Source organism: Schistocerca cancellata, chromosome 6, assembly GCF_023864275.1.
Source record: "Schistocerca cancellata isolate TAMUIC-IGC-003103 chromosome 6, iqSchCanc2.1, whole genome shotgun sequence".
Taxonomy (NCBI): Eukaryota; Metazoa; Arthropoda; class Insecta; order Orthoptera; family Acrididae; genus Schistocerca; species Schistocerca cancellata.
The window spans coordinates 485284173-485300211 of NC_064631.1; the positions used below are offsets into that span (position 1 = coordinate 485284173).

Genomic DNA, 16039 nt, shown 5'->3' on the forward strand with positions numbered 1-16039 from the left:
GTTTACTCCAAAAAATTTCTGCTCCGAGTTATAGCCCTGCAAAGATGACACTGCGAACACCATTTTGAAGATGCAATTTTTGGGAAATTTTTTAAAATGCTGTATCTCTGGAACAGTTCTAGATTTTTCTTTCTTTCTTTTTTTTAATTTGAAACATAATTGCTTTATGATTACAAACAAATCCTCCATCTGGACGTATCTGTCAAAGTTATTTTACTATAGCGTTTTGAACTTTTTTTTTATAATCTATGGATTTTTTTTTTCAAAAATGCCAATCCATAAAATTTGGATTTTTTTCTGTTGATTAGTACCATATATAGTTCTACATTCCCTGAAAAGGAGAGCTTCCACTTTTAGATTGAACAGGCTTTATAAACAATTGAAATTTTTGCCATAGATAAAACCTTTTTTGTTACCATGTTATCACATAACGGACTCGTAAAAATCAAAACCTCGCCTTATTTAACATAATTTTAGTTTTTAAAGATGAATAAGTGACTCTTTTTTCAAGTATTTTAAATGGTTCCAAAATGTATGTGAAAGGTCCAAAGACTTAAAGGTTTCAATTTATAAAACTTCTGAGCATTCTGTTTTGTGTTGAAATTAGCCATTCAATGAACCATCCTGCTGTTTCTGAGGTGATGGCCTAACGAATGAAATTTCTTCTTTCTTGCTCCTTAAGGTGTTTGCAATATGAGTTCAAGCATCACTTTGAGTCCAAAAATGTGTCTTCTGAATTCCTTTCACAGGAGTAGTTTGTTTGGACCGTATTCTTTTTCTGCTCACGGAATTCATCAATTTCCTCTTTGGACAAAAGAACAAGGGTTGTGGATGTTCAAGATTTCACGACTCTCATAAAATCCTCAGCATTTTGAATTGCAGCTGTATTTGATCTGGAAAGATTACGCTTTGCAGTGTGGTGCTTCAGCAGGCCTCCTACACCATCACAAGGCCCCTTCCTGTGACCAGTAGCACTCTATACCCCAGTCAGTCGGCACAAGTGACTTACTCAACTCAAATTCTTTGTTTCAAACATCCGCTGCTTCACTGTTTTCTCAAATTTCATCAAACTGTGCTATTACTTGCATACACTATCCTGTAGGTTAAGAAGATTGTTTGTCTTTTGATTTTAGAAAAGATTTGGAGACTGCAGAACTTCACCATTGACAAATTTCATTCTGGATAGAGCAACTGTGACTCCTTGGATGGGGGGTTTAAAAATGACTGAATTTCTTAATAAAACCAGAAAATGTTATCCAAGAATCAATAAATAAAGTGCAAAAAGATTTACACTGATTGCTTCATTAGCAAAAATGCTTATTTTATAGGCTGACTGGGCACAATTGACCCTTAACATATATGATTCTTCTACCTGTCTTTCACCTTAGGACTCTCACAAATTTTTGGCCCATTTCTGTCTCTTTTTCTGATATCCTCCACACCTTTCCTTCTAGTTAAGTTCAATATTTTGGCTGCACAATGTGACTTTACAGGCTTTGCTAGAACTAGGCTGGACACGGCCATGCTGTGCAACAGTGAGACAGCTAAGCATGCCCTGCTTAGGGCGAGCAAAAAAGGATTAGGTGACAGGTGAAACCCAAGAGTTACAGGAGACATGCGCACTTATGACCAAGTGACGCTTTCCAGCTACTGAACATGAGTTGTAAATACATGAAAAATACTACAATTGAATGTCATGAAGTCTCAAAGAATATCTCTCTCTCTTCTCTGTCCAAAAATACCTCAGAAGGCCCAACGGTATCGACCGACCGCCATGTCATCCTCAGCCAATAGGCTTCATTGGATGTGGGTATGGAAGGGGCACAGCAACCCGCCCTCCCGGGCATTGTCAGTTTTTGTGACCAGATCTGCTACTTCTCAATCAAATAGCTCCTCAATTGGCCTCACAAGCGCTGAGTGCATCCAGCTTGCCAACAGCACTTGACAGTGGCATGGCACTGCCTCAAAGAATATGAACATATCAAATTTCGTTTCCTGATTTCACAAACTGATCGCATCATTGCACTTTGCTGTGCAAGCACTAGTTCACAATTAACACAGCTTTTTATAAAATATGATTTAACAAACATTTAAAATTAAACTACTGGCAAATCTATGCAGCTACACTCTTCATCGATATGTCAAATTGAAGTTTATACATACAGTAAACACATAACATGGTTTATCTGAAACTCAATTGGTACCAGAGTAATGATGATTTTAATACAATTCAATCAAATGAACCAGAGCTTAAGATAATCCACAGAAACTTGTAGCATGGTGTCAGCACGTGTTTCCCCATACCTTTAACCTTTCCCTAACTATGTTTAATATTACTTCTAAATAACTTTTATGTACCAAATTATGTATTATGTAGGTGCTGTAACCAGGGTAAAAAAGCGTAGTGGCATTGTCTCAGCCTTCAGACACAGATCCAAACAAGTCTACTAGAGGCGAAGGTTTTCTCAATTCTGAAGGAGTAATGATCTAGTAACAGTCAAACATTATAAAAACTACTGCACTGTATTAAGAAAAGTTATCAAAAATTCCAGGAGTATGTGCATTATGACCAACATTAGCACTTCTGATAGTAAAATTAAAACAATTTGGAATATTGTTAAAAGGGAAACAGGGAAACTGAGAGGACAGGAAGACTGTATTTCTGTCAAACTCAATGAAAACTTTCTTAACAAGAAGTTAGAAGTAGAAAATATTTTTAATAATCATTTTTAAGTTTTGTACAGAAAATAGGATCCACTTCAGTCGGGAACTGCGCTGCTGCTACAGTCGCAGGTTTGAATTCTGCCTCGGGCACAGATGTGTGTGATGTCCTCAGGTTAGTTAGGTTTAAGTAGTTGCAAGTTTAGGGGACTGATGACCTCAAATGTTAAGTCCCGTAGTGCTTAGAGCCATTTTATATGGAAGAGGCAATAGTTATGCAATTTGATAAAATTGAAATTCAGCCCACTTCTCCCAATGAAATTAGGAAAATAAATAAATTCACTCAAAAGTAAAAGCCTTCATGGAACTGATGGCATTTGCAACAGAGTACTAAAAGCTTGTCCCCGACAAATGATTAGGGTTCTCAACCACTTATGTAGTAGCTCGCTGAATCAGGCCATTTTTTTCCCAGATGAAATATGCTCTTGTTAAACCGTTGCATACAAAAGAGGAATAGGTCTGATGCTGAGAAACTGCCCAATCTCACTTCTGCCAGCCTGATCCAAAATTCTTGAAAAAGTAATGTATTCAAGAGTAGTTTCACTTATTTGTAAAAATAAAGTACTAGCAAAATGTCGATTTTGTTTTTGGAAAGGCATTTCAACAGAAAATGTTATATATGCTTTCACTGATCAAATATTGAATGATCTGAATACCTGAACATCGTCCATTGGGATATTTTGTGATCTCTCAAAGACTTTTGACTGTATGAATCATGAAATTCTTCTAGATAATTGTGGTGTGAGTGGGACAGTGCACACATGGTTTAATTCATATTTAACCGGAAGAATGTAGAACGTTGAAATTAACAGTACAGATAGTCTGCAAAAATCAGCAGAGTCCTCTAACTGGAGAGGTATCAAGAATGGGTCCAATATTGGACCCCTTACTGTTCTTCATATATATTAATGACTCGTCACTCTATATTCATGAAGATAAAAAGTTAGTTCTTTTTTCTGATGATGCAAATATAGTAATTACACCCAACAAACAAGAATTAGCTGAGGAAATTGTAAATAGGGCCCTTCAGAAAATTATTACATGGTTGTCTGCAAATGGACTCACTATATTTTAAGAAAACACAACATATGCAAGTCTGTACAGTGAACACCACAAATATAGACTTTGAACAGAAGTCTGTTGCTAAGACAGAATACTCAAAATTTCTAGGCGTGTGCATTGATGAGACATTGAAATGGACGAAATACATTGATCATCTGCTGAAATGGTTACCGGTAGGTTCAGCTACTTATGCTATTAGGGTTGTTGCAAATTTCGGTGATAATCATATCAGCAAATTAGCCTATTAAGACTATTTTCATTCACTACTTTCATGTGGCATTATATTTTGGGGTAATTCATCATTAAGAGAAGAATTATTCAGTGCACAAAAGCATGTAATCAGAATAATAGCTGGAGTCCACGAAGATCACCTTGCAAACATTTATTTAAGGAACTTGGGACAGTCACAGTATCTTCACAATATATATATTCACTTAAGAATTTGTTATTAATAACCAGTTCAATTAAAAAATAATAGCAAAGTGTATAGCAAGAACACTAGAAGAAACGATGATCATCACTATTCTGGTTAACTCTGATTTTTCCACAGAAAGGGGTGACTTATGCTGCTGCAAAAATCTTTGGTCATTTGCCAAATAGCATTAAAGGTCTGAAAGATAGCCAACCAACACTTAAAAACAAATTAAAAGAATTTCTGAATGACAACTCCCTCTACTCAATACATGAATTTTTATATATGAGATAGTAAAAAAATAATACAATAAATCAAATAAATTGATGATCTATGGAAAAAGTATTAATGTTTTACAACACAACAAAGAAAACTGTTTCAGGATCTTCATGAAGATAGACATTATCTTATCACTGCTGTAACTGTTATATGCTTCTTGAGAATCAACCATCTGTCATTTACTTACATTACAAAAGTCTACAATATGTCTACAATGAGTTTATATGTAACATCCAAGGTGGGATGTTAATGTTTTTATGGAGTAAAAAACCAAATCTCTTTTTGAAGAACAAATTCCATCACCACATGGAAATTCAGTTTTAGCATACACACATTTTGAAGCATATGACAATGATTTCTTTTAAAAGAAATTTTATTCTAACATTACTGTCTTTTAACATTTTTATCATTTATGTACATAGTCCCTGAAAGTTCTCTATTATGGAATGGTTGAACACAACAGATGAATGAACTGAGGAAAGTCTGATAGTGAATTCAGTTTTCAAAAGTTTATTTCCTAAAATAAAAGATAAAGTTTGCATTTAGTTGACAGAATTTATTAGTTGAAATCAGATATTCTCTTTATTTCTTCCAGTTATCTAAAGACCCACAATGAATACATATTGCCAGGTCTGAGTAAAGACTTACTTGATATGTCCAAGGCTTTTTTGCCTGCATCTCGGTGCACTGAAAATCTTTGGTAGTTACAGCATATGTAAATGTTGTCTTAGGAGGAAATAAAGTCATATCAATCGCTCTTCCAAAATCAATAAGCTGGATACTTGGTGGATATCTGAAAGACAAGAGGTAAGAACACTAAGGAAACTTGTTAATATTAGTTGTGAAACTACATTTTTTATTCAAGCTTGTTGAGATAAACAATGAAATACGGTCCACAATGCAACAAATGAGAACTCCACATATGTACATCACCAAAGGTGTAAATAATTTTCATTATACGAGCTGGTTCTTTACATAATATTGTATCTAGCTAGAAATCAAATTCCATTACTGCTTATGTTTAAAGACTATAACTATAGTGATATATTTATTCATTTTCTACTGAGCATTATTTAGCCTTTTGCAGTAACACAAATAAATGTAACTAAATTGCAAATAGATTAAAATAGACCTTTTCTGCAGCATCATTCAGAGAGAGTGCATGCTGAGGACCGCTCTTTAGCCTCCACATTCATAATCCACCCCACTGTTCAGCCACCAGTCACACTGCTTTTTGGAATTTGACCTCCATCTTTTTCTTGCACTTAATATGATAAGTTGTCTACACTTTCTTTTCCTTTTCTCTAATGGAATCATTATGTTGTGGTGTACTTAGAAAAACACAGTCCACTTTTGAAAGTTCCACAATGCACACTTTGAACTTTACAAAAAAGCACCTCTACATGAGGAATTTATAAAACATATCAGTTTGAATTTGTTTACAAATCCACCATTTAGTGTAGTAAATCCATTAAAGGAAAATGCATTTATATAGCAACTACTATTTCTGTTACCGATGTAACCAAACACCTTCACTAGCTCCAAGCAGCAAAATTTATTTGTGCATATAGAAAATGAATATATTACGAACTACAAAACAAACAGGAATGGTAGGTTTAGCATTCATTCTGCACCACAAACTAATTATTTCTGTAATCTGTAGTCAACATTCTCAATGCACCTAGTTTGTTATTTCAAATTCAGTGGAGATCAGTTTTTGCACGGCCTCATACTTTCCTTTATGTCATACTATACTTTATGTCATGATTATTTCTATAATTTCTGGTGCAGAAGATGTGGATAAGTTAGGGAGTGCAGACAAAGACATCAGCTGGCAGGGTAGCCGGAACAAATGAAACACACACTTTGCCCACTTCATTATGGCAGGTGGTTGATGTGTACACTGTGGAAATGGTATTGGGCACTCACTGGCTGCTCTGATCTCTTCCTCAAATAATTTTGAAGATTAAACTCTGAATATTTCCTTTAAAAATTGAAATATGGTAAATCAATATTATAACAGAATTTAGAATATAAGGTATAAAAATTGGTGGTGCCTTGAAATTGTATTTAAATTAATCAATAACCTTCGAATTATGGAAATTTAAGCTAGACAAATCACCAGTTCGGAATCAGGAACCACTGGTCTAAAAGGCCTACGTTTCTCTTGGATATGTACTGAATTTTGCTTCTTTTACTGAGATACAGTAGGATTTATACAACTTCACCTACTGCACTTGCAACCGCGGCAGAATCTTGGAATAGCGGATCATTAAACAGCCAACTGAGGAAAGGACGGGTCAATAACTTATGAAAAAACTCGTTGTCAGCATAAAAATAAATATGTAATGTCTTCACTTATGCACACCATTTTTCAACTCACAGCTATTGAGGGTCTTTAAATAATTACATTATTTTAATTGAAAAAATCTGTAGGTAATTGTGTACTGTGGTAGATAATGAAGCTCCCCATGTTAGTCAAATGGCAAATACTCTCCTCTTTGCATGCTAGCATATTACAAAAAGTCATTTCGGTGTCTTGAATAATTCGAGATACAATGCATGCAATGAACAGTTCATTATCACTGTATTGTTTGCGTGTATGGATGGATGTAAGCGTAAAATGTACAAACCATTTTCTTGAGACTGGATACAGAGATGTCCTTCAAAGTAGGTAACCTCATAGCGATTCCTATTTTTCATTGCAAACTACTCAAATGTAGTGTTATGGCTTACTTAATTTTGAAATATCACAATAACTATAGCCATTAATGAAAATCTGATGAACGAGAATATAAGATGCAAGAGAATCATTTTATTATTCAATGACTGATTTAAAATAATGTTAAAGACTGCAGAACAGAGGGAGTGCTTGCAAAGCTCTACTTGTACTTGCAATACTGCACTTTGATTAGCAGGCTAATCAGTGTACTCTGTGGGCACCTCAAAGTGTATAAAACTGTATTTGGCCATGTGGTGAATCAGCACACTGTCTAACAGTTTTCTTTGTGTTCTCACACTAAAAGGCTGTTAATATAAAGTTTCAGGTTTTCAACTTTACTTTTTTCCAGAACTTTTTCTGGCACTATATACAACTTAATTTCTGGCAGTGTTTCATCTATTCCACACAGCATTATGGTTTAGGTTCATTGTACAATGCAACTGATAGCTTTTGGAGTGAGTGGATGAGGCATTGCATAGAAACTCCAAGGACATACCAGTAATGAAGAAGCAACCAAAGTGCCTAAATTTAGATTTAAATTAGCTATGGAATATTCAGAAAATAGCAGCAGTTCATGTGAAGAAGTTATGTATTGTAGGGGCTGCTGAAGAAGCTAACCATTATAATATTTTGTTCTGATATTAATAAAAATTTCTGTTACAAGAAAATAAAAAACATATACACATGAAGAAAAACTCTAAGCAGGGTAACACAACAACAACAACAACAACAACAACAACAACAACAAAAACAATAAAGGAGAAAGAACAGGGTGTATACGGGGACAAGGAAAAAAAATTCCCGGATTATTCCCGGATATCCCGTTTAAAAAATATGCTTTTTCCCGAGCGAAAATACACTTTTTCTGTGCTAAGTGACAGTAGGTTTTCCGTAGATTTTCCCTCGGAACTGTAAAACTTATCAATCCTTCGAATGGTTAACGTTTAATGCAATCGCGCAGAACTTCCCGGAAAAAAAAGAAAAGACGGGGCAGAGAAGTTTTGGAGAGACTACTAATAAAAAAAAAAAAAAAAAAAAAAAAAAAAAAAAAAAAAAAAAAAAAAAAAAGAGGAGAGAAGTTTTGGAAAGACCTTTGATTTGCAGCAACATATACGCTGCATATTTTCGTATTACGAAAGTATAAATTCGAATTGCACCAAACACAGCGCGTTAGTTTCCGGAAGGTTGAAACCGAGGTTGCGATGTCCTTTTGTAAGCGAGTCATATCTCAAGCCACGAGATCTCGCCAGCCGATGATGACAGCAGCTATTCAGAGCATAGGACACGTGTTATAGTCAGCCAATAGCAAGATCACTGGTTACATAGCGCGAACACGCAAGAGGAAAAGTTAACGGTTTACATTAATGTACACAGTACCGTATACCTACAAGAAAAGCTAAGCTTTCACATATAATTTTGGTCTCTAAGATTAACACGCTACAACAGAAGCTAAGTTTTCACATGTAATATTGATTTTTTTTTTTTTTTTTTTTTTTTTTTTTTTTTTTTTTTTGCGTGTGTTATACTTTAAGATACAGCGCACAAATGTGCCAGTAAATTTAAAATTCTGACATAAATGTCTCGGCTCGAAATTCTTGTAAGTGGCTGGTCCTCAAACTGTTGTTTCGAATGCTCTGTGATTTAGATATCCATCCCACTTTCTCACACGTAACATAATTCATCTTACGTAAAAAGAAATTTACTTTGAAAGTAACGCTTTTCTAACCACCGTTCGCAATACTATCCGGAGACTGTTAGAAATAGGTTCGATTTACCAGTTGCCGGAGAGCGCCAGAAAAACAGGCATTATTGTGCGTGTGCAACTGTATTGGTGTATGAAGCCCGCATGTTCGTGTGAATTAAGCTTGTCAGTGTGGTTTTTGGGATGTAAATTTTCTTGGAGTACCAGTACTCTGCGATCTCATTTTTGGTTCTTTATTATGGCATAATGCCATATATGGCAGAAGATGATAACGTGCACTTGAAATTAGCTTCGCTTGGAACTAGGCAATACTGTAGAATGAAACACTTCGTTTCAAATAAAATGACTGCCTCAGCGGAAAGATTAATAAAGCCAAATTTCTTTAGCAAACTTGCAAAATTAACTTCACTGTTCTGCAAGGCGATTAATGCTTGACTGCTAGAAACTTGGAAATAAAATAAAATCAGAAAACTGAAATTAATAATATATTTTTGCCCTCCGTAATTATGTGAATGTATTTTAATTGATAACTTCCGGCCACAGAAATCCGTTTTGTTTTCATTTTATGTGGGAGCTGTACACGAAGAGAAGCAGCGAAATCACTTAACGTAAACACGGGTCACGTGGAGAACCCCCTCCCCACTACAACTCTGTGCAAGCGTGAATCTGGCAGCTAGGGCGCGGGAGAAAAATTTTTCTCGTTTGCATCTGGCTGCTTGCTGCTACTACCGATACAGCTAACAGCCAAACTTCAAGTAGCGGGAGAAGGTACTGCTTACACGCGAGTCAAATGCGCAAGCGCAACAGACCGCTGGCAATTGGTCAAACGAACCTTACGTGAACAGTTGTGACGTCATGCTCATAGCAAGCCGTTTATTGTTACGAAGAATTAGTCTGCGCCCTACGGCCTTTGACATATTTTTGCTATTCGCAGACGCTTGTGCGTGCACGGTGTTTTGTTGTTGTAAATTGCACATTTCCTTTGCCACTAAAGTTTTATTTTTTTCCCTCTCGTGTATATTTTCTTGCTGCAGTATCATTCTCCAGTAGCAGGATACAATAACATTCTTTGCTAGAGAATCAATTCTGCAGTCAAATATACAAAAATTTAACTCAAAGCTAAAACAATGAAAATTTCCCGGAATTCCGAAAAATTCCCGGGTTTTTCCCGGTTTTCTCCCGGATGAAAAAATTCCCGGGTTTTTCCCGGATTTCCCGGGTCGTAGACACCCTGAAGAAAATATCATAAGATGGTAACACTATCTTCCACATTCCAAATTCAGTGAATCTAACAGAATTCTTTTGTTGTCAGCCGTTGAAAGTATGACTTCGCATTATGCATCAATAGGAAAATTTACTTGAGAAAACTATAAAATAATGAGAAGAATTACCGGCCAGTACTATATTCATAAGGTGATATTTTCAGTACTGCTAATTGACACATGTTAAGGGCTAAACGCACAAAACTATTTTAGCTCCGAGAACCTCAAGGGAAGAAAGAGGGATAAGGTTGGGAAACATTAAAAAGGAAGTGTGGGCGACTCAAGACCACAGGTTCAAAATGACCCACCTTTTGTGGCGACGGGACAGGAAGTTTCTCTCAAAAACACTGCCATGTGTTCAGGAATAATCACTTATGGAAACATGGCTCTTTCTTTTCAATTGTTAGGTGCAGCTGAACAGGCAGATTCTATCTTCCCTGATTTACCAAAGGCATTCAACACTGAACTACCTTGTCAACTGATAACAAGATACTGTCATATGGAATATCTTCAGAAAAATGTGATTGGCTCACAGAATTACTGAATAACAGAAAATAATACATTATACTATACAGTGCTCAACATAAATGGAGGTAACAATGGACATGTCACAAACAGTGCATAGAGTTTTTCACATCATTATACACACATGTTGTTATCAAGTAAGGAGGGCAACACAAGCAGACTGTTCACTGATGACGCTCTTGTCTACAGAAAAGCATCAAAAGCAGAAAGACTTTGACAATACACTCACTTGGAGCAATGACTGGAAGCTTTCTTAGATGTGGATACATGAAAGATAATACCCTTAACAAATGGAAACAGCCCAACAGTAGCCCGTTAAAAGATTAGTGGTAAACTTCTGGAGGCCAATATATTGTTTAAATATTTATGGGTGACAATCACTAAGAAGCAATATGGTTCAAATGGCTCTGAGCACTACGGGACTCAACTGCTGTGGTCATAAGTCCCCTAGAACTTAGAACTACTTAAACCTAACTAACCTAAGGACAGCACACAACACCCAGCCATCACGAGGCAGAGAAAATCCCTGACCCCGCCGGGAATCGAACCCGGGAACCCGGGCGTGGGAAGCGAGAACGCTACCGCACGGCCACGAGATGCGGGCAAGAAGCAATATGAAATGAGACAAATATGTAAAATCTGGGGCAGAGAAGACAAATGGAAGAGTCAGGTTTGGTAGAAAGGCTCTGGGAAAGTGCTGTGAATTTGTAAAGGAAATTACATAGTTGCATAACAAATTCTAGAGTACTTTGAGACTTTTGAGCCTTATCTTGTAGAGATGACAACAGGTATTGAATGAATACAGAGATGCACTGCTAGGATCATAATAGGTTAGTATGGCACATATAAAAGTCCTCTGGGAAGTTAAATGGAAATCTTTAGAAGAGAGGCATTACTAGTTCTGTGAAATGCTGTTGGGAAACATAAACGACAGATATTTGAGGAAGACTCTGTGGCAGTTATGCTGCCTTTGTTTTACACCTCACATAGGGATCATGAAAATAAGATGAAAATGATCAGGGTACATACTGGGACACAAATGCAGTCATTCTGATTCTGTCTTCCCTGCATACAACACTGGAACAGTATGCCAAATCATTCAAATTGCTAAGATGTACCATCTACTATGCAGTGTAAAATGACTACGTATGCAGAGTCAGATTCGTTTTCATTCTCTGTGCGAATTCTCATTATTTGCGCTTTTTTAACTCTTGTAATTTTTCCACTAGTATGTTAAATACTAACCTCCGTCTGAATTATTATTCTGCTTTAAACTCGAGAACAGTCAGGAAATATGTATTGAATTCTTTACATAGTATACAATTTGCACCAGATTTATTTATTTTTTTTTAAATTCCTCACCCTCCCAGAAATGAACTCAACGGCATTTCACAGACTTCTTGCAATGTAAATATTATATTTTTCCTAATGATAATGTTGGTGATACAGAGACTGTTCATAGATAACAAAATCTTAGTCATATTTTTAATCATAGTATATATACGGTTATCTACTTTATACAGCATGTTATCTGATTTGATTGCCAGCTATCATTATTGCATCAAAATATTTAATGACTAAGAAGTAAAATCAATGAACTACTTATCTGCTTTGATGAATCAGAGTCATCAAACTTAATTGACGTAAATTACCTCTCTGAACATCATATGACCACTGTAGTGGTAAGTGATACAGGATTTAGGTAAGCATCTCACTTTTGTACAATAGAAATGTAGAAATGAGGGGTTGCTCCATTCATCAGGAACTGGCATAAATTTAAGAACACAAACATTCATAATTTTTGCCTAGAGCAGTATATGGAAGCACATGCCAAAGAAGCATAATTTCATAATAAAATCTTCACCTGCCGTCCCCACAGTTGGGAGATTCCCTACAACTGGGAGATGGTGACATACAGTTTACTATTTAATAAGAAGGGAAAAAGATAGGTTGATTCAGCATATTGCAGAAAATGTACGGGGGTTACTGGTGTCTGATGGGTATGTTTTGTATGTTAACCAGTAATCAGGCACCCTGTTGTGAAAGAAGTTACAGCAAAAGAAGAGACCCACAATATGCTTAAGAATGCACACAAAAGTAAGGTTAGATTTTTTCATCAGGATTTTAGAGGACTGAGTAATAAAGTAGAATAAATTCTTGTCTGTTTGGAAAATTTAGAGTGCTGTGAAAAGATATGACATACTTTGCCTATCTGAGCACCATACCACCACAGGATTAGAGAAGTTAAATATAAAAGTTTACACTATAGCATCTTACTCATGTAGAATTAATTCATCAGGAATTGCCATAAACTTGAGGACATAGACATTCACAATTTTGGCCTAGAGTAGCATACAGAAGCATGTACAACAGAATCAGAATTTCAGATAAAAACTTCACAACAGTAAATGTTTATCCAGCATCTTGACCTGGGTCATTATATGTCAAATCTCCTAATTTCGGAACATTTTCCTGCTTGATCGCCATGGATGTCAATGAAATTTTATGAGAACATTTGCACATGTCCCCTATGAAAAATGGTAAAGTTTAACATTCATTGAAACAAAACTATTTATAGTCATTTGTTTGACTCTATGTGCGACTTTGCTATGAGCAAAGCCTTTGGAACCTAAATTAAGAAATCAAATTATAGGCTTGGGAATTTGGATGAACGTTATCATTCCATCCTGGATGTTCCATTGTTTTAATAATATGTACAAATTAACTGCAGTGACTGACCAACGTAAGTAGGTGTTGTAAAATGATGATTTTTCTATTTGACGATGTTTGACTAAGACAGTCTAATGCATTGAACACATGCATGTTTCGTAACAAGCTTGTTATTACTTTTTAAATGAAAATATGTTTCTTTATGAGGACTATTTCACTTCAGATCTGCGGAAAGTACATCAGATTATCTGTTTTTCTTTGTTTTCTAGCATGTTCTAGTGCCCAGAGGATCGCCTCAATGTGGATCTTTGGAAAGAAAAGTGCATCTAATCTAATCATTAGAACTGCTTCAGCTCCTTGAATTGTTGGAAATCGCTTCAAACTGTCAACCAGTATCTATAGTAGATTGTTTTTTTTTCTATCATTCAGTGACAACTAGTATGTTAAATTTCCTCCCTTTCATAATTGTATGACCGATGCTTGTATTACTGATAATTTTTAAATTCAATGTGACTACATTCAAGGTTCCATTATTCCATTTTCTTTTCCTGCACCTGCTTATGCAACTCTGAATGCACGAACTCCAAGGCTACCATTGAACTTATGGGAATACTAATTTCCTGTGTTTTTTCTTACTCTCAGCTAAAAAAACTAGAGATTTAAGACATTAGGTACCCAAAAAACTAGCAGGAGAAGAAGTGGAAGAAAAAGAAGAAGTGTGTTTACATTTTGTGGCATGCACAGCAGCTGTAGCGGTTATAAGGCTAAGTACTGGCAAACCTATTTGTGCACTGTTATACAGTTATTACATTTAATAGTTTTCAGTGATGTTTCATGCTGTTTGTGGCTAAATAACGATTTAATAAACTTTTGGAAATGTTCGCTCACTGTGTTTTTTACAGCTTTCTGTGCGTTGAAGGCATTTAGTACATTTTGTGTTTTAGTTTTCAGCTGATGTTTCTTATTGTTTCCAGTGAAATATTTCAGTAAAATTTTCATTCAGTGTTTTAACTTCATTTGAATTTTTGGTTTTAGCTATAATTTTGTGAAGTTTTGTTGATATTGGTATTAGCTGTGGTGTAGTAGTATTAACACAAGTAGTTCCTTTCTTAGTAGACAGAGAATTTTGAGACCACTAATGTTAGTTTTATGAATAGTTCTACAGGTGTAACTGAACTTTGGTATCTTAGACTTACCATGACTGAGAAGTGTGGGCTCTGTTGTAGGTTTATGAGTAGTGGGTTACGGTGTGGGATTTGTTCAAAGTATTTTCATGGGGGGGGGGGGGGGGGGGGTGCAGTGGGGAAGCCAATGGGCATTCTAGCGAGATCCTCTCCTGGGAATGCAGACTCTGTAGTAGATACAAGTTGACAGAGGAGCAGGAGTGTAAGATCTGTGCCCTTCAGGTGCAGTTACGGTGTGTGGAGGAGGAACTAGATAGGTTGAGGAGGGTGAAGAGTGGGGGGGAATGGGAACTGGCAGTTGGCAAGAAGGCAGCTAGGAAGAGGAGGTGTTCAGACAGTTATACTTTGGTGTATGCAATAGAATTGACCAACTGCCAGAGTTGGGTGGAGAGGAGCCTTGTGTAGCTGTAGATGTAGGGAACATGCAGCAGTCCTCAGCAGTCAGGAGGCCTAGGTCAGTTGCAAAGCCTAACAGAAAGAAGAAGGTTCTGCTGCTAGGAAGTTCACACAGTAGAGGTGTGGTCCAGCAGTTGTAAGAACCATTGGGGAGCGAGTACCAGGTCACCAGCATTGTGAAGCCTAGTGCAGGGTTGGCTCAAGTGTTTGACAGCATAGGGGAGCTATGTAGGAATTTTATGAAGGAGGTTCAGGTATTGATAGTGAGTGGAGCAGGGAACAGTCTTGACAGGGACGGGGAATATGATGTAGGTGGTGAACTGGTAAAGATAGCTATTCAAACTGGTGGCACCAATGTGCATATCATGCAACTGTTTCAGCGTCATGATCGGCCTCATCTTAATGCAGCTGTTAGGTGCATTAACATGGGACTGGGGAGGGTGCTGATGGCAGAGGGCATGGGTCACATCTCAGTGGTGGCATTTGCGTCTATCAGTAGATCGGGTTTTACAAGGCATGGCCTGCACTTCAATAGGTATGGGAAGGGGAGTCTGGCAAAGCTTATAGGTGACAGTGTAGTGGGTGGTGGTGGTGGTGGTGGTGGTGGTGGTGGTGGTGGGGGGGGGGGGGGGGGACCACTCATGGAAAAATTCCTGTAGTAGTTGATGTTAGAGCTGCACCTTTTTTTAGACTGAAGTCAGCTGATAGGTAGACCAGCTTAAAGGAAGTCCCTCTAACTAAGGGTTCACCTTCAGAGGACATAATGTTTCCAAGTAGAGAAGGAATTAGCATATTTCATCAAAATATAAGACATATTAGAGATAAAGTTAGTGAATTGCTTATAGATGTTGACTCTGAAATTATTAGTACATCAGAACACCACTTAAATGATTTGAGAATTCATTGGCTTCCGTTACCAGGATAAAAGATTTGCTGGCTGTTTTTCAAGGAGTTCCTTGGAGGGTGGGGGAACGGCTATGTACGTAAAAACCAGTATTTCATTTGAGTCTATAGACATAGCATGACACTGCACTGAACAGATATTTGAATGCTGTGCAGGGGCAGTTGAATTTAGTGAAACGAAACTTCTAATTGTTGTTGTTT

General features: G+C 36.7%; 1 protein-coding gene across 1 annotated transcript in view; it reads right to left on the reverse strand.

The window, feature by feature from the left end:
• The window catches only part of LOC126191184 (mitotic checkpoint serine/threonine-protein kinase BUB1-like), a 249309-nt gene that overhangs the window by 26548 nt on the left and 206722 nt on the right, over positions 1-16039 (reverse strand). Inside the window, exon 17 of the mRNA XM_049931959.1 lies at positions 5123-5267. Coding sequence (XP_049787916.1) covers positions 5123-5267 — 145 coding nt within the window. The remainder of the gene's footprint in view (positions 1-5122; positions 5268-16039) is intronic.